At 39.1% G+C, this 25,964-nt stretch overlaps 1 protein-coding gene across 1 annotated transcript in view; it reads left to right on the forward strand.

Annotated features, from left to right (window-relative positions):
• The first annotated feature begins 5,950 nt into the window (after positions 1-5,950).
• LOC133657021 (VPS10 domain-containing receptor SorCS1-like) overlaps positions 5,951-25,964 on the forward strand; it is a 107,859-nt gene continuing 87,845 nt past the window's right edge. The window contains exon 1 of the mRNA XM_062057904.1: positions 5,951-6,379. Coding sequence (XP_061913888.1) covers positions 5,951-6,379 — 429 coding nt within the window. The remainder of the gene's footprint in view (positions 6,380-25,964) is intronic.

The raw sequence follows: 25,964 nt of genomic DNA on the forward strand, positions 1-25,964 counted from the left end.
TACTCGGCGCCCTTGGCAACAAAGAGTAAACAAAGGAAAGCATAGAGCGCTAGGAACAGAACTGAACACAGAACCTTGGGGAACAACAACAAAAGGACAACAATTTTTCAAGCTAATCCATCTTGCCATGGAGAAAAAAATGAAACTGTTCCTTGTCCTTGGTCTGCAAATAGTCCGGATGTCAATCCAATGTCAAATGTGTGTGGACATTGAAGAACATGGTCCATGACAAGACTCCAACCTGCACAGCTGATCTTAAAGTCAGAAAGTCTCAGCAAGATGGATGAAGAGATGGTCCATGACTCAAAGACTGCAAGCTCCTATAAAAACCAGAGGTGGTGCAACAAAGTACAAGTGGGTTTTTGTGTCATTATTTTATACATTTTATAGCTTTGGACTTGGATTGACCAGATCTAGTTTTGGTCTTGGATTGGTCAAATCTAGTCTTGGACTTGGATTGGCCAGATCTAATTTTGGTCTTGGATTGGTCAAATCTCGCCTTGGACTTAGATTGGTCAAATATCGCCTTGACTACCAGTTTATTTTCTTGATTTATTTTAGATTGGTCAGATCTAGTCTTGGACTTGGATTGGTCAGATCTAGTTTTGGACTTGGATTGGTCAGATCTAGCCTTGGACTTGGATTGGTCAGATCTAGCCTCGGACTTGCATTGGTCAGATCTAATCTTGGATTTAGAATGGTCAGATCTAGTCTTGGACCTGTATTGGTCACATCTAGCCTTGGACTTGGATTGGTCACATCTAGCCCTGGTTCTTGGATTGGTCAGATCTCACCTTGACTACCACAGTTTATTTTCTGATTTATTTTATATTGGTCAGCTCTAGTCTTGGACTTTAATCGGTCAGAACTAGTCTTGGACTTGGATTGTTTAGATCCAGTCTTGGACTTGGATTGGTCAGAACTAGTTTCGGACTTTGAATGATCAGATCTAGTCTTGGACTTAGATTGATCAGATCTAGCCTTGGACTTTGATTGGTCAGATCGAGTATTGGACTTGGATTAGTCAGATTTAGTTTTGGACTTGGATTGGTCAGATCTAGCCTTGGACTTGGATTGGTCAGATCTAGCCTTGAACTTGCATTGGTCAGATCTAGTCTTGGACCTGGATTGGTCACATCTAGTTTTGGACTTGGATTGGTCACATCTAGCCCTGGTTCTTGGATTGGTCAGATCTCACCTTGACTACCACAGTTTATTTTCTGATTTATTTTATATTGGTCAGCTCTAGTCTTGGACTTTAATCGGTCAGAACTAGTCTTGGACTTGGATTGTTTAGATCCAGTCTTGGACTTGGATTGGTCAGAACTAGTTTCGGACTTTGAATGATCAGATATAGTCTTGGACTTAGATTGATCAGATCTAGCCTTGGACTTGGATTGGTCAGATCTAGTATTGGACTTGGATTAGTCAGATTTAGTTTTGGACTTGGATTGGTCAGATCTAGCCTTGGACTTGGATTGGTCAGATCTAGCCTTGAACTTGCATTGGTCAGATCTAGTCTTGGACCTGGATTGGTCACATCTAGTCTTGGACTTGGATTGGTCACATCTAGCCTTGGACTTGGATTGGTCAGATCTCATCTTGACTACCACAGTTTATTTTCTGATTTATTTTATATTGGTCAGCTCTAGTCTTGGACTTTAATCGGTCAGAACTAGTCTTGGACTTGGATTGTTTAGATCCAGTCTTGGACTTGGATTGGTCAGAACTAGTTTCGGACTTTGAATGATCAGATCTAGTCTTGGATTTAGATTGATCAGATCTAGCCTTGGACTTGGATTGGTCAGATCTAGTATTGGACTTGGATTAGTCAGATTTAGTTTTGGACTTGGATTGGTCAGATCTAGCCTTGGACTTGGATTGGTCAGATCTAGCCTTGAATTTGCATTGGTCAGATCTAGTCTTGGACCTGGATTGGTCACATCTAGTCTTGGACTTGGATTGGTCACATCTAGCCTTGGACTTGGATTGGTCAGATCTCGTCTTGACTACCACAGTTTATTTTCTGATTTATTTTATATTGGTCAGCTCTAGTCTTGGACTTTAATCGGTCAGAACTAGTCTTGGACTTGGATTGTTTAGATCCAGTCTTGGACTTGGATTGGTCAGAACTAGTTTTTGACTTTGAATGATCAGATCTAGTCTTGGACTTAGATTGATCAGATCTAGCCTTGGACTTGGATTGGTCAGATCTGGTATTGGACTTGGATTAGTCAGATTTAGTTTTGGACTTGGATTGGTCAGATCTAGCCTTGGACTTGGATTGGTCAGATCTAGCCTTGAACTTGCATTGGTCAGATCTAGTCTTGGACCTGGATTGGTCACATCTAGTCTTGGACTTGGATTGGTCACATCTAGCCTTGGACTTGGATTGGTCAGATCTCGTCTTGACTACCACAGTTTATTTTCTGATTTATTTTATATTGGTCAGATCTAGTCTTGGACTTTAATCGGTCAGAACTAGTCTTGGACTTGGATTGTTTAGATCCAGTCTTGGACTTGGATTGGTCAGAACTAGTTTCTGACTTTGAATGATCAGATCTAGTCTTGGACTTAGATTGATCAGATCTAGCCTTGGACTTGGATTGGTCAGATCTAGTATTGGACTTGGATTAGTCAGATTTAGTTTTGGACTTGGATTGGTCAGATCTAGCCTTGGACTTGGATTGGTCAGATCTAGCCTTGAACTTGCATTGGTCAGATCTAGTCTTGGACCTGGATTGGTCACATCTAGTCTTGGACTTGGATTGGTCACATCTAGCCTTGGACTTGGATTGGTCGGATCTCGTCTTGACTACCACAGTTTATTTTCTGATTTATTTATATTGGTCAGCTCTAGTCTTGGACTTTAATCGGTCAGAACTAGTCTTGGACTTGGATTGTTTAGATCCAGTCTTGGACTTGGATTGGTCAGAACTAGTTTCGGACTTTGAATGATCAGATCTAGTCTTGGACTTAGATTGATCAGATCTAGCCTTGGACTTGGATTGGTCAGATCGAGTATTGGACTTGGATTAGTCAGATTTAGTTTTGGACTTGGATTGGTCAGATCTAGCCTTGGACTTGGATTGGTCAGATCTAGCCTTGAACTTGCATTGGTCAGATCTAGTCTTGGACCTGGATTGGTCACATCTAGTCTTGGACTTGGATTGGTCACATCTAGCCTTGGACTTGGATTGGTCAGATCTCATCTTGACTACCACAGTTTATTTTCTGATTTATTTTATATTGGTCAGCTCTAGTCTTGGACTTTAATCGGTCAGAACTAGTCTTGGACTTGGATTGTTTAGATCCAGTCTTGGACTTGGATTGGTCAGAACTAGTTTCGGACTTTGAATGATCAGATCTAGTCTTGGACTTAGATTGATCAGATCTAACCTTGGACTTGGATTGGTCAGATCTAGTATTGGACTTGGATTAGTCAGATTTAGTTTTGGACTTGGATTGTTCAGATCTAGCCTTGGACTTGGATTGGTCAGATCTAGCCTTGAACTTGCATTGGTCAGATCTAGTCTTGGACCTGGATTGGTCACATCTAGTCTTGGACTTGGATTGATCACATCTAGCCTTGGACTTGGATTGGTCAGATCTCGTCTTGACTACCACAGTTTATTTTCTGATTTATTTTATATTGGTCAGCTCTAGTCTTGGACTTTAATCGGTCAGAACTAGTCTTGGACTTGGATTGTTTAGATCCAGTCTTGGACTTGGATTGGTCAGAACTAGTTTCGGACTTTGAATGATCAGATATAGTCTTGGACTTAGATTGATCAGATCTAGCCTTGGACTTGGATTGGTCAGATCTAGTATTGGACTTGGATTAGTCAGATTTAGTTTTGGACTTGGATTGGTCAGATCTAGCCTTGGACTTGGATTGGTCAGATCTAGCCTTGAACTTGCATTGGTCAGATCTAGTCTTGGACCTGGATTGGTCACATCTAGTCTTGGACTTGGATTGGTCACATCTAGCCTTGGACTTGGATTGGTCAGATCTCGTCTTCACTACCACAGTTTATTTTCTGATTTATTTTATATTGGTCAGCTCTAGTCTTGGACTTTAATCGGTCAGAACTAGTCTTGGACTTGGATTGTTTAGATCCAGTCTTGGACTTGGATTGGTCAGAACTAGTTTCGGACTTTGAATGATCAGATCTAGTCTTGGACTTAGATTGATCAGATCTAGCCTTGGACTTGGATTGGTCAGATCTAGTATTGGACTTGGATTAGTCAGATTTAGTTTTGGACTTGGATTGGTCAGATCTAGCCTTGGACTTGGATTGGTCAGATCTAGCCTTGAACTTGCATTGGTCAGATCTAGTCTTGGACCTGGATTGGTCACATCTAGTCTTGGACTTGGATTGGTCACATCTAGCCTTGGACTTGGATTGGTCAGATCTCGTCTTGACTACCACAGTTTATTTTCTGATTTATTTTATATTGGTCAGCTCTAGTCTTGGACTTTAATCGGTCAGAACTAGTCTTGGACTTGGATTGTTTAGATCCAGTCTTGGACTTGGATTGGTCAGAACTAGTTTCTGACTTTGAATGATCAGATCTAGTCTTGGACTTAGATTGATCAGATCTAGTCTTGGACTTGGATTGGTCAGATCTAGTATTGGACTTGGATTAGTCAGATTTAGTTTTGGACTTGGATTGGTCAGATCTAGCCTTGGACTTGGATTGGTCAGATCTAGCCTTGAACTTGCATTGGTCAGATCTAGTCTTGGACCTGGATTGGTCACATCTAGTCTTGGACTTGGATTGATCACATCTAGCCTTGGACTTGGATTGGTCAGATTTCACCTTGACTACCACAGTTTATTTTCTTGATTTATTTGATATTGGTCAGATCTAGTCTTGGACTTCGAATGATCAGAACTAGTCTTGGACTTAGATTGATCAGATCTAGCCTTGGACTCGGATTGGTCAGATCTAGTCTTGGACTTGGATTGGTCAGATCTAGCCTTGGACTTGGATTGGTCAGATCTAGTTTTGGACTTGGATTGGTCAGATCTAGTCTTGGACTCGGATTGGTCAGATCTAGTCTTGGACTTGCATTGGTCAGATCTAATCTTGGATTTAGAATGGTCAGATCTAGTCTTGGACTTGGATTGGTCACATCTAGCCTTGGACATGGATTGGTCAGATCTCGTCTTGACTACCACAGTTTATTTTCTGATTTATTTTATATTGGTCAGCTCTAGTCTTGGACTTTAATCGGTCAGAACTAGTCTTGGACTTGGATTGTTTAGATCCAGTCTTGGACTTGGATTGGTCAGAACTAGTTTCGGACTTTGAATGATCAGATCTAGTCCTGGACTTAGATTGATCAGATCTAGCCTTGGACTTGGATTGGTCACATCTAGCCTTGGACTTGGATTGGTCACATCTAGCCTTGGACTTAGATTGGTCAAATCTCCCCTTGACTACCACAGTTTATTCTCTTGATTTATTTTAGTGTTAACGCCAGAAAGTTGCCATTTAAAAAGACTATTTTTAGTCATATCTTTCTTTCCCTACAAAACTAAACAGAATGAACCTCCTCCAAGTCTTTGTGACGTCATCATGTTTGTAGAAAAGAGGCTTGGGAATGACTTAAACACATATTGTCCACTTCACACCAACCAAGACATTGACACACGTGTGACGTTCAGGGTCCGAAAACCCCCCCTCCTCCACAGAAATTGACCCGCAGAGTGAACGCAACCTTTTCACGTTACTTCCTTGCCAAGGTTGACGTGACGGGACTCGGCTCTCATGTTTGCTCCTCCTCTCGCACGTCAAGAGCAACCCTCTGCACCGCCCCTCCTCCCGCGCAGTCACCGGCTCGGCTCCTCCAGGTGATGACACACAAACGCACCACTGTTGCCCTCCCGCGAAACATGAAGCCTTCCTATTTGGCGTGAGCGTGGGGGGGTCCTCGCCCGCGATGGCGCCGCGATTCGCCTTCTGCCTTTTGGTGGTCTTCTCCTCCGCGTGGATCTCATTAACTTCCACGCTGGACGCCGGGACTAAGCCGGACGCGAGGCGCGCTCCCCCGGGCCAGGTGGCGCACATCGGCGCGCCCCCACGGGAGCCCCGCGCCCTGCAGGATTTGGCGCATTTTGGTGGATTAACGCGCGAGTTTAAGGCGGGAGAAAGTTGGCCCGACTGGGAAGGTCACGCAAAACTTTCCCGCCAAAACCACGCGGGTCGGACCGAGGAGGAGACGGTTCGGGCGCGGAGAGACGCAGAGACTTGGTCGGATTTGGAGGCTTCCGAGCAGGAGGAGGTCCAGCTGGCCAGCTCCACGTTCGCCCTGGCCGGCGACACGGCGCACAACCAGGCCATGGTGCACTGGTCCGGACACAACAGCAGCGTGAGTCTCTTTCATGCGCTTAGTGGAATTTACGCACGGACCTGCTCGGATTTTGACGCAGTGTGTCTGCTCGTTTTCCTCACTGAGAAACACTTTATTTATTTATTTATTTATTTTAAAACCAGACTGCCGGGGTGGAGTTAAAATATGTTGAAATATCGATCTTTAAAATGATCAGCTAATATACTGGTGTCAAACTCAAGGCCCGGGGGCCACTTCTGGCCCGCCACGTCATTCTATGTGGCCCGGGAAAGCCTGGGAAAAATGGGTTTCAATAAAATACTTATTCATTAGAATTTTTTTTTACTAAATTTATTGCTTCTTTTAATTTTGACAGAAATAAAATACACATTTAAAAATAAATACAATTAATAAAATATTACGATAAATGGAAAAACAGTTACACTGTTTTTTTGTGTGTTTTTTAATTATTTTTTTTTTACAGTAAAACAAATTCAGCTTAGTCGCCAAAATTGCAATGTTAAATTTACAATGTTTTTATTTTTTAAATGTTTTATTTTTTTAAACAACATATTAAGCGTAAGTACTATTATTTTATGTACTTTTTATTTATTATTTGTATTATTATTATTTGTAGGGCCGCTTGTAACAGCAAAAAAAAAAAAAAGTCCTATGTATTTGATTATGACATGCATATATATTCCATATACTTTAAAAACTGACAACTCAGTCATAAAATATAAAATATTGCGATAAACAGAAAAACAGTACCACTGTTTTTTTTAACAGTATAAAAATGGTGGCTAAAACGCCAGAATTGTAATGTAAAATGTACTGTTTTTTTTAATTTTATTTTATTTATTTATTTATTTATTTTTTACAATATATTAAGGTAAGGTAAGAGGGGAAAAAAAAGTACTACTTATTTTTTTTTTTTTTTTGAGGTGCTAGTTTTTTTCACCATAAAAAACAGTGGTATGTTTTTCCCGTTATAGCACAGGTGTCAAACTCAAGGCCCGGGGGCCACTTCTGGCCCGCCACGTCATTCTATGTGGCCCGGGAAAGCTTGGGAAAAATGGGTTTCAATAAAATACTTATTCATTAGAATTTTTTTTTACTAAATTTATTCCTTCTTTTAATTTTGACAGAAATAAAATACACATTTAAAAATAAATACAATTAATAAAATATTACGATAAATGGAAAAACAGTAACACTGTTTTTTTGTGTTGTTTTTTTTTTTTACAGTAAAACAAATTCAGCTTAGTCGCCAAAATTGCAATGTTAAATTTACAATGTTTTTATTTTTCTTTATTTTATTTTTATTAAACAACATATTAAGCGAAAGTACTATTATTTTATGTACTTTTTATTTATTATTTGTATTATTATTATTTGTAAAAAAAAAAATGTACCATTAAAAACAGTGGTACCATTTTTCCCTTTACAGCACAGGTGTCAAAATTAAGACCCGCGGGCCAGTTCCGGCCCGCCACATCATTCTATGTGGCCCGCGAAAGCCTGGAAAAAATGGGTTTGGATAAAATACTTAAATTATTATTATTTTTTTTTACTAAATGCATTTGTTTTTATTGAGGGCCCGCCACTTCATTCTATGTGGCCCGGGAAAGCTTGGGAAAAATGGGTTTCAATAAAATACTTATTCATTAGAATTTTTTTTTACTACATTTATTCCTTCTTTTAATTTTGACAGAAATAAAATACACATTTAAAAATAAATACAATTAATAAAATATTACGATAAATGGAAAAACAGTAACACTGTTTTTTTGTGTTGTTTTTTTTTTTTTTTACAGTAAAACAAATTCACCTTAGTCGCCAAAATTGCAATGTTAAATTTACAATGTTTTTATTTTTCTTTATTTTATTTTTTTTAAACAACATATTAAGCGAAAGTACTATTATTTTATGTACTTTTTATTTATTATTTGTATTATTATTATTTGTAAAAAAAAAAAATGTACCATTAAAAACAGTGGTACCATTTTTCCCTTTACAGCACAGGTGTCAAAATTAAGACCCGCGGGCCAGTTCCGGCCCACCACATCATTCTATGTGGCCCGCGAAAGCCTGGAAAAAATGGGTTTGGATAAAATACTTAAATTATTATTATTTTTTTTTACTAAATGCATTTGTTTTTATTGAGGGCCCGCCACTTCATTCTATGTGGCCCGGGAAAGCCTGGGAAAAATGGGTTTCAATAAAATACTTATTCATTAGAATTTTTTTAACTAAATTTATTCCTTCTTTTAATTTTGACAGAAATAAAATACACATTTAAAAATAAATACAATTAATAAAATATTACGATAAATGGAAAAACAGTAACACTGTTTGTTTGTGTTTTTTGTGTTTTTTTGTTTTTTTTTACAGTAAAACAAATTCAGCTTAGTCGCCAAAATTGCAATGTTAAATTTACAATGTTTTTATTTTTTAAATGTTTTATTTTTTTAAACAACATATTAAGCGTAAGTACTATTATTTTATGTACTTTTTATTTATTATTTGTATTATTATTATTTGTAGGGCCGCTTGTAACAGCAAAAAAAAAAAAAAGTCCTATGTATTTGATTATGACATGCATATATATTCCATATACTTTAAAAACTGACAACTCAGTCATAGAATATAAAATATTGCGATAAACAGAAAAACAGTACCACTGTTTTTTTTAACAGTATAAAAATGGCGGCTAAAACGCCAGAATTGTAATGTAAAATGTACTGTTTTTTTAAATTTTATTTTATTTATTTATTTTTTTTTTTTTTACAATATATTAAGGTAAGGTAAGAGGGGAAAAAAAAGTACTACTTATTTTTTTTTTTTTTTTGAGGTGCTAGTTTTTTTCACCATAAAAAACAGTGGTATGTTTTTCCCGTTATAGCAACTGACAACTCAGTCATAAAATATAAAATATTGCGATAAACAGAAAAACAGTAGCACTGTTTTTTTCACAGTAAAAAAATATCGCCAGAATTTTAATGTTAAATTTACGGTGTTTTTTTGTCTGTTTGTTTTTTACAACATATTAATTAATAAGCAAGATAAGTAGGAAAAAAAGTACTACTTTTTTTTATATAAATATTTTTTTGAGGTGCTAATTTTTTTCCACCATAAATGCATTCCTTCTTTTAATTTTGACAGAAAAAAATGACAGAAAAAAATGCACATTTTAAACTTTAATATCTGATCATGCCAATTATATTTTATTGAGGGCCACATGGCAGTTAGGGCCGCTTGTAACAGCAAAAAAAAAAAAAAATGTCTTATGCATTTGATTATGACATGCATATATATTCCATACACTTTAAAAACTGACAACTCAGTCATAAAATATAAAATATTGCGATAAACAGAAAAACAGTACCACTGTTTTTTTTAACAGTAAAAAAATGGCGGCTAAAATGCCAGAATTGTAATGTAAAATGTACTGTTTTTAAAAAATTTTTTTATTTAAAACATTTTTTTTTTTTTACAACATATTAAGGTAAGGTAAGAGGGGGAAAAAAATACTACTTTTTTTTTTTTTTTTTTTTTTTTTTGAGGTGCTAGTTTTTTTTCACCATAAAAAACAGTGGTATGTTTTTCCCGTTATAACACAGGTGTCAAACTCTAGGCCCGGGGGCCACTTTTGGCCCGCCACATCATTCTATGTGGCCAGGGAAAGCCTGGGAAAAATGGGTTTCAATATAATACTTATTTATTTTTGTATTTTTTTACTAAATTTATTCCTTCTTTTAATTTTGACAGAAAAAAATACACATTTAAAAATAAATCAAATTAATAAAATATTACGATAAACGTAAAAACAGTACCACTGTTTTTGTTGTTGTTGTTTTTTTTTTACAGTAAAACAAATTCAGCTTAGTCGCCAGAATTGTAATATTGAGTTTACAATTTATTTATTTATTTATTTTTTTTACCACATATTAAGCAAGGTAAGTGGTATAAAAGTATTATTTCATGTACTTTTTATGTATTATTGTATATATTTTAAATTTTTTATAAAAACATTTTTTTACCATTAAAAACAGTGGTATCGTTTTCCCCTTTACAGCACAGGTGTCAAACTCAAGGCCCGGGGGCCAGTTCCGGCCCGCCACATCATTCTATGTGGCCCGCGAAAGCCTGGAAAAAATGGGTTTAGATAAAACACTATTTTTTATTTTTTTTACTAAATGCATTTGTTCTTTCAACTTTGACAGAAACTTTAATATTACCTGATCATGCCAATTATATTATTGTTTTTTATTGAGGGCCACATGGCAGTTATGCTTGTTTTTTTAAAAAAAACTATTTGCATTGCGGCCGTTAGCGAATAAAAATCCGTAAAATAGCTGCACAGTTTTATAAGCCGCAGGGTTCAAAGCGTAGAACAAAAGTATAGTCCGGAATTTACGGTAATCGAAATACTTCAATTATATAAATTGAATAACTAAGTAATGCTTTAAAAAAATAAGGAAAAAATGAAATACAAATACAAAACATAGAAAACTTTGTGTGTGTGTGTGCGTGTGTGTGTGTGCATGTGCGCGTGTGTGTGTGTGCGTGTGCGTACACTCGGTATATAAGCAGCTATGTATGAAGTGTGTCATTAGACAAGTTAATCCTTAAAACAGCCATCTATTCATTTTCTACAGTTTGTCCTTGTTGGGGTCGCAGCCTATCAGGAATATAAACTTACAGTAGCCTTCAATTTGCATATGAAGTGTTTTTGATGACACGAAATAAGAGATTGATGATAACTTTCTTTGAAAGCTTAAGTCAAGGTGACCAGCGTAGATTCAGATTTTCAGTTTTGATAAGCAAAAACTGCTCTGATCAGATGATAATAAAATGTAGAACATACTGTAGGCAATTACATGCAGTGCAACGTGGCAGACTTCATCAAATGATGTGGCGGACCCAAAAAAAATGAAGTGATTTACAACATAAAATGATGTGGCGGGCCAAATAAAATCACATGTCAGGTCACATAAAATTAGATAAAAATGTTGCGGACTACATAAATAGTGGCTGGCCAAATAAAATGATGTGGCAAACCACATTAATTCAAATAAAAATGTGGCGCACGAAACAAAATGATGTGGTTGGCCAAATAAAATTATGTGGTGCACCACATAAAATGACACGGCGGGCCAAATAAAATAATGTTGCGGACTATATACAATTAAATAAAAATGTTGCGGACTACATAAAATGTTGCAGACTACATAAAATGTTGCGGACTACATAAAATGTTGCGGACTACATAAAATCTGGCGGGCCAAATAAAATCATGTGGCGGACCAAAAAAAAATTAATTGATGTACCACATAAAATCATGTGGCGGGCCAAATTAAATCACATGTCAGGCCACATAAAATTAAATTAAAATGTTGCGGATTACATACAATTATGTAGCGGACCACATAAAATGATGTGGCAAACCACATAAAATGATGTGGCGGACCAAACAAAATGACATGGTGGACCAAATAAAATAATGTTGCGGACTGTATAAAATTAACATAAAATGTTGCGGACTACATACAATGTGGCGGGCCAGATAAAATCACATGTGGGGCCACATAAAATTAAATAAAAATGTTGCGGACTACATAAATAGTGGCTGGCCAAATAAAATGATGTGGTGCACCACATAAAATGACATGGCGGGCCAAATAAAATAATGTTGCGGACTATATAAAATTAAATAAAAATGTTGCGGACTACATAAAATGTTGCAGACTACATAAAATGTTGCGGACTACATAAAATCTGGCGGGCCAAAAAAATGATGTGGCGGACCAAAAAAAAATTAATTGATGTACCACATAAAATGATGTGGCGGGCCAAATAAAATCACATGTCGAGCCACATAAAATTAAATTAAAATGTTGCGGATTACATACAATTATATAGCGGACCACATAAAATGATGTGGCGGACCACATAAAATTAAATAAAAATGTGGCAAACCACATAAAATGATGTGGCGGACCAAACAAAATGACATTGTGGGCCAAATAAAATAATGTTGCGGACTGTATAAAATTAAATTAAAATGTTGCGGACTACATAAAATGTTGCGGACTACATAAAATGTGGCGGGCCAAATAAAATCACATGTGGGGCCACATAAAATTAAATAAAAATATTGCGGACTACATAAAATGTGTCGGGCCACATAAAATTTAATAAAAATGTTGCGGACTACATAAATAGTGGCTGGCCAAATAAAATGATGTGGCAAACCACATTAATTCAAATAAAAATGTGGCGCACCAAACAAAATGATGTGGTTGGCCAAATAAAATTATGTGGTGCACCACATAAAATGACATGGCGGGCCAAATAAAATAATGTTGCGGACTATATAAAATTAAATAAAAATGTTGCGGACTACATAAAATGTTGCAGACTACATAAAATGTTGCGGACTACATAAAATGTTGCAGACTACATAAAATGTTGCGGACTACATAAAATCTGGCGGGCCAAATAAAATCATGTGGCGGACCAAAAAAAAATTAATTGATGTACCACATAAAATGATGTGGCGGGCCAAATTAAATCACATGTCGGGCCACATAAAATTAAATTAAAATGTTGCGGATTACATACAATTATGTAGCGGACCACATAAAATGACGTGGCAAACCACATAAAATGATGTGGCGGACCAAACAAAATGACATGGTGGGCCAAATAAAATAATGTTGCGGATTGTATAAAATTAACATAAAATGTTGCGGACTACATAAAATGTGGCGGGCCAAATAAAATCACATGTGGGGCCACATAAAATTAAATAAAAATATTGCGGACTACATAAAATGTGTCGGGCCACATAAAATTAAATAAAAATGTTGCGGACTACATACAATTATGTAGCGGACCACATAAAATGATGTGGCAAACTACATACAATTATGTAGCGGACCACATAAAATGATCTGGCAAACTACATAAAATTAAATAAAAATGTGGCAGACCACATAAAATGACGTGGCGGACCAAACAAAATTATGTGGCTGGCCAAATAAAATTATGTGGTGCACCACAAAAAATGATATGGTGGGCCAAATAAAATCCTGTGGCGACCACATAAAATTAAATAAAAATGTTGCGGACTACATCAAATGTTGCGGACTACATAAAATGTGGCGGGCCAAATAAAATGATGTGTCGGGCCAAATACAATCACGTGTCGGGCCACGTAAAATTAAATAAAAATGTTGCGGACTGCATAAAATGATGTGGCTGGCCAAATAAAATGATGTGGTGAACCACATACAATGGAATGGCAAAGTAATGTTGTGGACTATATAAAATTAAATAAAAATGTTGCGGACTACATAAAATGTGGCAGACCACATAAAATGATGTGGCGGACCAAACAAAATGACATGGCGGGCCAAATAAAATGACATGGCGGGCCAAATAAAATAATGTTGCGGACTGTATAAAATTAAATAAAAATGTTGCGGACTACATAAAATGTGGCGGGCCAAATAAAATCATGTGGCGGACCAAAAAGAAATTAAGTGAAATACCACATAAAATGATGTGGCGGGCCAAATACAATCACATGTCGGGCCACATAAAATTGAATAAAAATGTTGCGGACTACATAAAATGATGTGGCGGACCACATAAAATCACGTGGTGGGTCAAATAAAATCAAGTGCTGGACCAAAAATTAAAGTGACGTGCCACATAAAATGATGTGGCGGACCACATAAAATTAAATATAAATGTGACGGACTACATAAAATGATGTGGCGGACCAAACAAAATTATGTGGCTGGCCAAATAAAATGATGTGGTGCACCACATAAAATGACATAGCAAATAAAATAATGTTGTGGACCATATAAAATTAAATAAAAATGTTACGGACTACATAAAATGTGGCGGGCCAAATAAAATCATGTGGAGTACCAAAAAACAATTAAGTGATGTACCACATAAAATGATGTGGCGGGCCAAATACAATCACATGTCGGGCCACATAAAATTAAATAAAAATGTCGCAGACTACATAAAATGACGTGGCGAGCCAAATAAAATCACATGTCGGGCCACATAAAATTAAATACAAATGTTGTAGACTATACAAAATGATGTAACGGACCACCTAAAATGACATGTCGGGCCACTTAAAATTAAAAAAAAATGTTGCGGACTACATAAAATGATGTGGCGGACCACATAAAATCATGTGGTGGGTCAAATAAAATCAAGTGCTGGACCAAAAATTAAAGTGACCTGCCACATAAAATGATGTGGCGGACCACATAAAATTAAATATAAATGTGGCTGGCCAAATAAAATGATGTGGTGCACCACATACAATGACATGGCAAATAAAATAATGTTGTGGACCATATAAAATTAAATAAAAATGTTACGGACTACATAAAATGTGGCGGGCCAAATAAAATCATGTGGCGTACCAAAAAACAATTAAGTGATGTACCACATAAAATGACGTGGCGGGCCAAATACAATCACATTTCGGGCCTCAAAAAATTAAATACAAATGTTGCGGACTACATAAAATGATGTAGCGGAACACATAAAATGACATGGTGGGCCAAATAAAATTTTGTGGCGGACCTAAAATTAAGTGACGTGCCACATAAAATGACATGGCGGGCCAAATAAAACAATTTTGGGTACTGTATGAAATTAAATAAAAATGTTGCGGACGACATAAAATGTGGCGGACCATATAAAATGATGTGGTGGACCAAACAAAATGGTGTGGTGCACCACATAAAATGACATGGCGGACCAAATAAAATCATGTGGCTGGCCACATCAAACAATGCAGACTAATGCAAATAATGTGGCGGACCACATGAAATAATGTGGCTGAACACATAAAATGATGTGGCAGGCCTTGAGTTTGACACCTGTGACATCTAGTCTCCAATTAGCCAGTAATGCACAGCGAGAAGATGCAAACTCCACTCTTGTGCAACACGGGTCTCCAAAAGCGAGGCCGAGGTGCCAACCACTACAACGCTAACCACGCATCCTGACAATGACCATGAACTTTGCAGACAATGCTTCTACGTGTGTGCACATTCCTGGAATGAAGTGCTTGTCATGTCCTGTGATCATGTTTTGTTTAGTTATGTTCTGTTTGGTTAAAACTCCACAGTTCCTGTTTTTTCGCTCCCTTGTTTTGTCACCGTGGCGACCCATTAGTTTTCACCTGTCCTCGTGAGACTCACGCACCTGTTGTTAATCAAGACTTTATTATTTAAGCTTGTTGTTGGCAGGCAGTCGGTCACTCTGGTTATGTATCACTCTGCTTCATGCCATTTCATAGTTCATGCTGCCCTGCTCTTTTCTTTCCAAGTAACTTTTGGTTTATTCATGTCACGTTTAGCGAGTCTTTTGTTTCATGTCCATAGTTTTGCCTTTGTGGTATTTGTTGTTTCTTAGCCAAGTTTGTTCTCCGCCTTGCACTTTTTATAGACAAATTAAAACATGTATTCACCTTCACGCCGTGTCCGGTCCGTTTCTATTGCATCTCGGGAAAACAATCCATGCAGTTTACTGCACCATAGTCCTAGTCGTGACAGTGCTACCATCGCGTCTGTGGTGATGATGTGTGTTTAATAATTCAACAAACCCCAGAGATGTTGATGGCACAAAAGCTGCCACGTAGTCTCTCTGCAGAATCAAATCAATCGTATAGATAAAGGTGATGTTGGGGCTCAGCAGAATATTCGGTTTTTTCTCTCTCCTTATTCTTCCACAAAGAATCCAAGCAGCTGGTCCTCTTAACCACTAGTAGACTTTTCATGTAGGCCGCTGGAACGGGCCACGGGTCATCCCTCAAACATGCATGCCTTTGTTTTAACGCAACTTGCCCGCGTTACGACCGACACACCCTCACGACAGGGTGCATGTCACCCTTCACTACAGCGTGTCTGTGATGCATTCAGGTGACTTAAAAGTCAAATCAATGTGAGGCAATACAGCATCTCAGACCAGGAGGCGAGCTGCAGATGTAGGTGCAGCTGTTGCACATCTGTCCCTAAGGTCCACGTAGGACAAGGAGAGACGGGGGATGTTTGTAAGGCGTGCTAACTTCCTTAGCATGTGAGCTAACTCACTGCAATGTTGCACTTTATTATGGGCCTGCTGCAATGCAAGCAGCCCACATTATTACTGCTCATACTTGTAACTTTTATAGTTATAGTTCCGCGTGTTTCTCTCACGATTAATGCAAGACGAACCGGCCAACGAACCCCCACATATGGTACGCCGTCTGAAAGGTCTCGCTCGCGCCGAAAGCGGTACTTTAAGTTGGGAACATTTTGTGGTACCATGGCGGCGCTATTCACAAATAGGAAAAAAAGGGCCAATTTGATGGGTACATACCCTTTTAATGGACAAATACCATTTTTTTGGTGTCCTCACGGCCACATCTTTTATGCCACTGTCATGTGTTTCGGTGAAAACGTTGACACATGTCCTCTCTCACAAAATGTCACTTTTATTGAGGCCATGTGTCCCATTTGGCTTCTGGTGGCCCTCAAAGCCAAGAAAGTCAGCTAAATCTCTCATTGACTCCAATGTTAGATGTCGGCGTGAAAAAACACAAAAATCGTTATTTTCCTATTCGCTCTAACTCTGCCATTTTTCCACGTATCGGAATTCTGAGAACACCGGAACATTCCTCAAAGCCTTGTGGCGCTCACGGTTTTTACGAAAAGTCCATATCTCCAAACGTTTGACCACAATCAGACATTGTTCGGCATGAGGTTTTTTCAACAAATCCTACATAAATTGCTGTCATTGTGTAATGGTGGCAGGTTAATCTAATTACATGAAGTCGAGGACCCCCGGCCAGAGGACCAGGGCACAAATAGCAGGCCCATCTAAATTTTCGCGGGAATTTTCTAGTTATTGCTCATATTTCAACTCAACTTTTATTATTATAGTTCCGCACGTTTCTCTTACGATTAATACGAGACGAACCGGCCAACGAACCCCCACATATGATACACCGTCGGAAAGGTCTGGCTCGCGGCGAAAGCGGTACTTTAAGTTGGGAACATTTTGTGTTACCATGGCGACGCTATTCATAAATTTTAAAAAAAGGGCCAATTTAATGGGTACATACCCTTTTAGTGGACAAATGCCAAAAAGACAAGATTACCTCCTCTTGTAGCTCAGCCATACTTTCACGTAGCTAGGTTTTTAACGTCTCATTTTGTTCACACACTTGTCTACTTTAACCCTGGCTACGAAGTTTTGACGTCCAATGTTTGGTTTTGGCTGGATGGCCATCGGAAGGAGGCGAGCGCCATCGACCTTCCTCCATTAAAGCGGATGGCTCGCACTCTAGAGCGTGGAAGAACCGAAAATTTGCTTTTTTTTTTGGTGAACAACCTGTCCTCACGGCCACATCTTTTGTGCCACTGTCATGTGTTTCGGTGAAAACGTTGACACACATGTCCTCTCTCAGAAAATGTCACTTTTATTGAGGTCATGTGTCCCATTTGGCTTCTGGTGGCCCTCAAAGCCAAGAAAGTCAGCTAAATCTCTCATTGACTCCAATGTTAAATGTCGGCGCGAAAAAACACAAAAATCGTTATTTTCCTATTCGCTCTAACTCGGCCATTTTTCCACGTATCGGAATTCTGAGAACACCGGAACGTTCCTCAAAGCCTTGTGGCGCTCACGGTTTTCACGAAAAGTCCATATCTCCAAACGTTTGACCACAATCAGACATTGTTCGGCATGAGGTTTTTTCAACAAATCCTACATAAATTGCTGTCATTGTGTAATGGTGGCAGGTTAATCTAATTAAATGAAGTCGAGAACCCCCGGCCAGAGGACCAGGGCACAAGTAGCAGGCCCATCTAAATTTTCGCGGGAATTTTCTAGTTATTGCTCATATTTCAACTCAACTTTTATTATTATAGTTCCGCACGTTTCTCTTACGATTAATACGAGACAAACCAGCTAACGAACCCCCACATATGTTACACCGTCGGAAAGGTCTGGCTCGCGGCGAAAGCGGTACTTTAAGTTGGGAACATTTTGCGTTACCATGGCGACGCTATTCATAAATTTAAAAAAAAGGGCCAATTTAATGGGTACATACCCTTTTAGTGGACAAACGCCAAAAAGACAAGATTACCTCCTCTTGTAGCTCAGCCATACTTTCACGTAGCTAGGTTTTTAACGTCTCATTTTGTTCACACACTTGTCTACTTTAACCCTGGCTACGAAGTTTTGACGTCCAATGTTTGGTTTTGGCTGGATGGCCATCGGAAGGAGGCGAGCGCCATCGACCTTCCTCCATTAAAGCGGATGGCTCGCACTCTAGAGCGTGGAAGAACCGAAAATGTGCTTTTTTTTTTGGTGAACAACCTGTCCTCACGGCCACATCTTTTGTGCCACTGTCATGTGTTTCGGTGAAAACGTTGACACACATGTCCTCTCTCAGAAAATGTCACTTTTATTGAGGTCATGTGTCCCATTTGGCTTCTGGTGGCCCTCAAAGCCAAGAAAGTCAGCTAAATCTCTCATTGACTCCAATGTTAGATGTCGGCACGAAAAAACACAAAAACACCAAAAATCTTATTTTCCTACTCGCTCTAACTCGGCCATTCTTCCACTTATCGGAAATCTAAGAATACCGGAACGTTCCTCAAAGCCTTGTGGCGCTCACGGTTTTTACGAAAAGTCCATATCTCCAAGCGTTTGACCACAATCAGACATTGTTCGGCATGAAGTTTTTCAACAAATCCTACATAAACTGCTGTCATTGTGTAATGGTGGCAGGTTCATCTAATTACATGAAGTCGAGGACCCCCGGCCAGAGGTCCAGGGCACAAATAGCAGGCCCATCTAAATTTTCGCGGGAATTTTCTAGTTATTGCTCATATTTCAACTCAACTTTTATTATTATAGTTCCGCACGTTTCTCTTACGATTAATACGAGACAAACCAGCTAACGAACCCCCACATATGTTACACCGTCGGAAAGGTCTGGCTCGCGGCGAAAGCGGTACTTTAAGTTGGGAACATTTTGTGTTACCATGGCGACGCTATTCATAAATTTTAAAAAAAGGGCCAATTTAATGGGTACATACCCTTTTAGTGGACAAACGCCAAAAAGACAAGATTACCTCCTCTTGTAGCTCAGCCATACTTTCACGTAGCTAGGTTTTTAACGTCTCATTTTGTTCACACACTTGTCTACTTTAACCCTGGCTACGAAGTTTTGACGTCCAATGTTTGGTTTTGGCTGGATGGCCATCGGAAGGAGGCGAGCGCCATCGACCTTCCTCCATTAAAGCGGATGGCTCGCACTCTAGAGCGTGGAAGAACCGAAAATTCGCTTTTTTTTTTGGTGAACAACCTGTCCTCACGGCCACATCTTTTGTGCCACTGTCATGTGTTTCGGTGAAAACGTTGACACACATGTCCTCTCTCAGAAAATGTCACTTTTATTGAGGTCATGTGTCCCATTTGGCTTCTGGTGGCCCTCAAAGCCAAGAAAGTCAGCTAAATCTCTCATTGACTCCAATGTTAGATGTCGGCACGAAAAAACACAAAAACACAAAAATTCTTATTTTCCTACTCGCTCTAACTCGGCCATTCTTCCACTTATCGGAAATCTAAGAATACCGGAACGTTCCTCAAAGCCTTGTGGCGCTCACGGTTTTTACGAAAAGTCCATATCTCCAAGCGTTTGACCACAATCAGACATTGTTCGGCATGAAGTTTTTCAACAAATCCTACATAAACTGCTGTCATTGTGTAAAGGTGGCAGGTTCATCTAATTACATGAAGTCGAGGACCCCCGGCCAGAGGTCCAGGGCACAAATAGCAGGCCCATCTAAATTTTCGCAGGAATTTTCTAGTTATTGCTCATATTTCAACTCAACTTTTATTATTATAGTTCCGCACGTTTCTCTTACGATTAATACGAGACGAACCGGCCAACGAACCCCCACATATGTTATACCATCGTAAAGATCTCGCTCGCGCCAACAGCGGTACTTTAAGTTGGGAACATTTCGTCTTACCATGGCGACGCTATTCACAATTAAAAAAAAAAAAACGGGTCAATAGAACGAGTTCATACTCTTTTAAAGGCCTACTGAAATGATTTTTTTTTTATTCAAACGGGGATAGCAGATCCATTCTATGTGTCATACTTGATCATTTCGCGATATTGCCATATTTTTGCTGAAAGGATTTAGTAGAGAACATCGACGATAAAGTTCGCAACTTTTGGTCGCTGATAAAAAAAGCCTTGCCTGTGCCGGAAGTAGCGTGACGTCGCAGGTTGAAAGGCTCCTCACATTTCCCCATTCTTTACACCAGCAGCGAGAGCGATTCGGACCGAGAAAGCGACGATTACCCCATTAATTTGAGCGAGGATGAAAGATTCGTGGATGAGGAACGTGAGAGTGAAGGACTAGATTGCAGTGCAGGACGTATCTTTTTTCGCTCTGACCGTAACTTAGGTACAAGCTGGCTCATTGGATTCCACACTCTCTCCTTTTTCTATTGTGGATCACGGATTTGTATTTCAAACCACCTCGGATACTATATCCTCTGGAAAATGAGAGTCGAGAACGCGAAATGGACATTCACAGTGACTTTTATCTCCACGACAATACATCGGTGACGGACTTTAGCTACTGAGCTAACGTGATAGCATCGGGCTTTACTGCATATAGAAACAAAACAAATAAGTCCCTGACTGGAAGGATAGACAGAAGATCAACAATACTACCAAACTCTGGACATGTAACTACACGGTTAATGCTTTCCAGCTTGGCAAGCTTAGCAATGCTGTTGCTAACGACGCCATTGAAGCTAACTTAGCTACGGAACCTCGACAGAGCTATGCTAAAAACATTAGCTCTGCACCTACGCCAGCCCTCATCTGTTCATCAACACCCGTGCTCACCTGCGTTCCAGCGATCGACGGAAGGACGAAGGACTAGCTCTGTCGCTCATTTTGTACAGTTACACTTAAAACTCACGGATTCAGACACTCGGCCAGAGGTCCAGGGCACAGATAGCAGGCCCATCTAAATGTCTAATTGTTATTATTGTGGCAACTGAGAATAAGAATAAAGTGCATACCGTAATGAGTTGAAGGCGCCCCCAATTGGTGAGTTACAGTACTTGTAAACGCTTTGTGGTCTTGTTCATGATACTTTAAAATGTACGTCAAATAGAACGTTTTCCATGCGGAATGACCGACCACGTTACAAACATGGTTGCCATGGTTGTTATTTTGTTGTTGTTTTGCCCCCACAGCCACATTTATTGATTATTTTATCAATATTAGCTCGATCAATGTAAATAATTTATATGTTTATAAAGTCAGGAAATACGTCCCTGGCCACATGAGGACTTTGATTATGACCAATGTATGATCCTGTAACTACCTGGTATCGGACCGATACCTAAATGTGTGGTATCATCCAGAACTAATGTCAAGTATCAAAGAAGAGAAGAATAAGTGATTATTACATTTTAACAGAAGTGTAGATAGAACATGTTAAAACAGAAAATAAGCAGATATTAACAGGAAATGAACAAGTAGATTAATAATCCATTTTTACAGCTTGTCCTTTATAATGTGTACAAAATAATAGGTGTATAAATGACACAATATGTTACTGCATACGTCAGCAGACTAATTAGGAGTCTTTGTTTGTTTACTTACTACTAAAAGACAAGTTGTCTAGTACGTTCACTAAGGACTAAATTACAATAATAATTATAATGTACCCTAATATTATTCAATATTAATATTAATATTATTTAATATTATTTAAGGACTAAATTGCAATAATAAACATACGTTTAATGTACCCTCACTATTATTTAATATTATTTAAGGAATACATTGCAATAGTAAACATATGTTTAATGTAACCTAATATTATTTAATATTAATATTAATATTGTTTAATATTATTTAAGGACTAAATTGCAATAATAAACATGTTTAATGCACCCTAATATTATTTAATATTATTTAATATTAATATTATTTAATATTATTTAAGGACTAAATTGCAATAATAAACATACGTTTAATGTACCCTCACTATTATTTAATATTATTTAAGGAATACATTGCAATAGTAAACATATGTTTAATGTAACCTAATATTATTTAATATTAATATTAATATTGTTTAATATTATTTAAGGACTAAATTGCAATAATAAACATATGTTTAATGCACCCTAATATTATTTAATATTATTTAATATTAATATTATTTAATATTATTTAAGGACTAAATTACAATAATAAACATATGTTTCATGTACCCTAAGATTATTTTTTTGTTAAATAAGCCTTTTTTTCTGTCAGGGCCTTTATTTAGAAAAGTACCAAAATATTGGTATGGTGACAACATACACTATATTGCCACAAGTATTTGGCCACCTGCCTTTACTCACTTATGAACTTGAAGTGCCATCCCATGGAACTGTCCAACATGTTTTGGTATCCTGGAGCATTCAAAGTTCCTTTCACTGGAACTAAGGGGCCAAGCCCAACTCCTGAAAAACCAAACCCACACCATAATTCCTCCTCCACCAAATTTCACACTCGGCACTATGCAGTTCGAAATGTAGCGTTCTCCTGGCAACCTCCAAACCCAGACTGGTCCATCAGATTGCCAGATGGAAAAGTGTGATTCATCAGTCCAGAGAAGGCGTCTCTACTGCTCTAGAGTCCATTGGTGTCATGTGGGGGTTGCAACTTACTGCGGGGTCGTTCCTCCCAGATGCAGACGGACAACTCCGGACGACAGCGTGAGGTATAGGAGATGATTTATTCCTCATAAATCATACACCGAAGATACAAACAGGCAAGAACAAAACAAAAGGGATGCGTGCCGACCGCACGGGAAGCTAAGGTAATTACTTAGCACAGGAATCATAGAAGCTAGGCGACAAGAACTACAAACGTGACTGTTGCATGGAGCAAACAGTGAAGCCAGGCTGAGCGTGGCAAGCAAGGTGAATAAATAGCTCTCTGATTAGTGGTTGACAGCAGCTGAGCGTGCTGAGAGGCAAGTGAACCCAATTAATCGCCATGGAAACTAAAACAAACCCAGAGGTGCACAAACAGGAATTAAGGGAGTCCAAAACTAACAGAACATAACAAAAACACGATCCCGGCCACGGATCATGACAAGTGGCAACGTGCTTTACACCACCGCATCCCACGCTTTGCATTGGACTTGGTGATGTATGGCTTAGACGCAGCCGCTCGGCCATGCAAACCCATACCATGAAGCTCTCTGCGTACTGTACGTGGGCTAATTGGAAGGTCGCATGACGTTTGGTGTGCAGAAAGTCTTTGCACTATCCGCTTCAGCATCCGCCGACCGCTCTCTGTCAGTTCACGTGGCCTACCACTTGGTGGCTGAGTTGCTGTTGTTCCCAAACTCTTCACTTTTCTTGTAATAAAGTTGATTTTGGAATATTTAGGAGTGAGGAAATTTCCCGACTGGATTTGTTTGCACAGGTTGCATCCTATGACAGTTCCCATTCTTTCACAAATGTTTGTAGGAACAGTCTCCATGCCTAAGTGCTTGATTTGATACACCGGGCCAGGTGATTAGAACACCTGATTCTCATCATTTGGATGGGTGGCCAAATACTTTTGGCAATATAGTGTAGCTGCGACATAACAAAATGTGGAAAAAAGCTTTAAAGCCTCATTATTTCCAGGCCATTTCAAATGTTAAATGGGGATACAATGACATGTTTTAAGGGTGAGCAGGGAACGCATAAAACCCTCAAATTGGAGCTGGAAGACAAAACAAGCATGATTACTGCTCGTGTGCCAAAATGCTCTTTGTATCGCATCATTGATTCCGCGTCCGTCTCCTCGCGTATCATCTCAGCGCTGTGTATTTCCATTTAGCTGCACTAATCAAACAACACGCTGGAAGGTTCTGCAAGTGAGCCGACGAGTACGCGCCCGGGCTTTGTGCAGGAGTCAAATGTAAGTTTAATGGCAGCCTTAAGCGTGAATGATTCAACAGCAGAAGGAGCGTATCAGTGCTCGTCTTGCCAAAAGCAGAGGTTTTCATCTGTCTCAGTACGGAGATCATCCAAAAAAAAGCTTGTGGCTTCTTAAAAAGCTTGAATGTCGGCATCGTTTGATGGGTTTATCCATCTTGGGCTGTCTTTGCTCTGGAATAAAACGTCTCCTTTCCCCTGCCCCGGAGGAACCCTAGAGGAACCCCTTTGGACAGTTCCTAATACGTTCAGGAGTGATGGTCAATGACGTAAAGCTCCTGTTTTTTTTGACTCACGTATGCCACGTAAAGTAGAAAAAAACAACACCAGTGAAGTCGGCACGTTGTGAAAATGGTAAATAAAAACAGAATACAATGATTTGCAAATCCTTTTCAACTTATATTCAATTGAATAGACTGCAAAGACTAGATATTTAACATTCAAACTGGTAAAATTTCTTATTTTTTTGGAAATATTAGCTCATTTGGAATTTGGTGCCTGCAACATGTTTCTAAAAAGCTGGCAAAAGTAATAATAATAATAGATTTTATTTGTAAAAAAGCACTTTACATTGAGTAAACATCCTCAAAGTGCTACAGTGTATTAAAAAATAAATAAAAAAATAATACAAATAAATAAACATAAAAACTAGAACAGCCTAAAAGCTAGAACTAGTATGCATATATCTAAAAAAAAAAGCCTTTTTTTTTAAAGAAGGGTTTTTAAGCATCGAGAGGAGCCAGATGAGGTGGTTCGGGCATCTGGTCAGGATGCCACCCGAACGCCTCCCTAGGGAGGTGTTTAGGGCACGTCCGACCGGTAGGAGGCCACGGGGAAGACCCAGGACACGTTGGGAAGACTATGTCTCCCGGCTGGCCTGGGAACGCCTCGGGATCCCCCGGGAAGAGCTGGACGAAGTGGCTGGGGAGAGGGAAGTCTGGGTTTCCCTGCTTAGGCTGCTGCCCCCGCGACCCGACCTCGGATAAGCGGAAGAAGATAGATGGATGGATGGATGGGTTTTTAAGCCTTTTTTTAAAAGCATCCACAGTCTGCGGTGCCCTCAGGTGGTCAGGGAGAGCGTTCCACAGACTGGGAGCGGCAGAGCTTTGTCCTCGGAGGTTGGAGGAGGTTAGCCTGTCCCAAGCGGAGGGGTCGTGTGGAGGATTTGGGGGTGAGCGGTTCTTTGAGGTAGAGGGGGGGCATTTCCATGGAGGCACTGGTGGGTTAGTAGGGAGACTTTGTACTCAATCCTGAGTGGAACAGTGGCAAAAAAGACTGAGAAAGTCGAGGAACGCTCGTCAAACGCTTCTTTGGAACATCCCACAGGTGATCAGGCTAATTGGGAACAGGTGGGTGCCATGATTGGGTATAAGAGCAGCTTCCATGAAATGCTCAGTCGTTCACAAACAAGGACGGGGCGAGGGTCACCACTTTGTCAACAAATGCCTGAGCAAATTGTTTAAGAACAACATTTCTCAACCAGCTATTGCAAGGAATTTAGGGATTTCACCATCTACGGTCTGTAATATCATCAAAAGGTTCTGAGAATCTGGAGAAATCACTGCAC

Source organism: Entelurus aequoreus, linkage group LG09, assembly GCF_033978785.1.
Source record: "Entelurus aequoreus isolate RoL-2023_Sb linkage group LG09, RoL_Eaeq_v1.1, whole genome shotgun sequence".
In the NCBI taxonomy this organism is placed as follows: Eukaryota; Metazoa; Chordata; class Actinopteri; order Syngnathiformes; family Syngnathidae; genus Entelurus; species Entelurus aequoreus.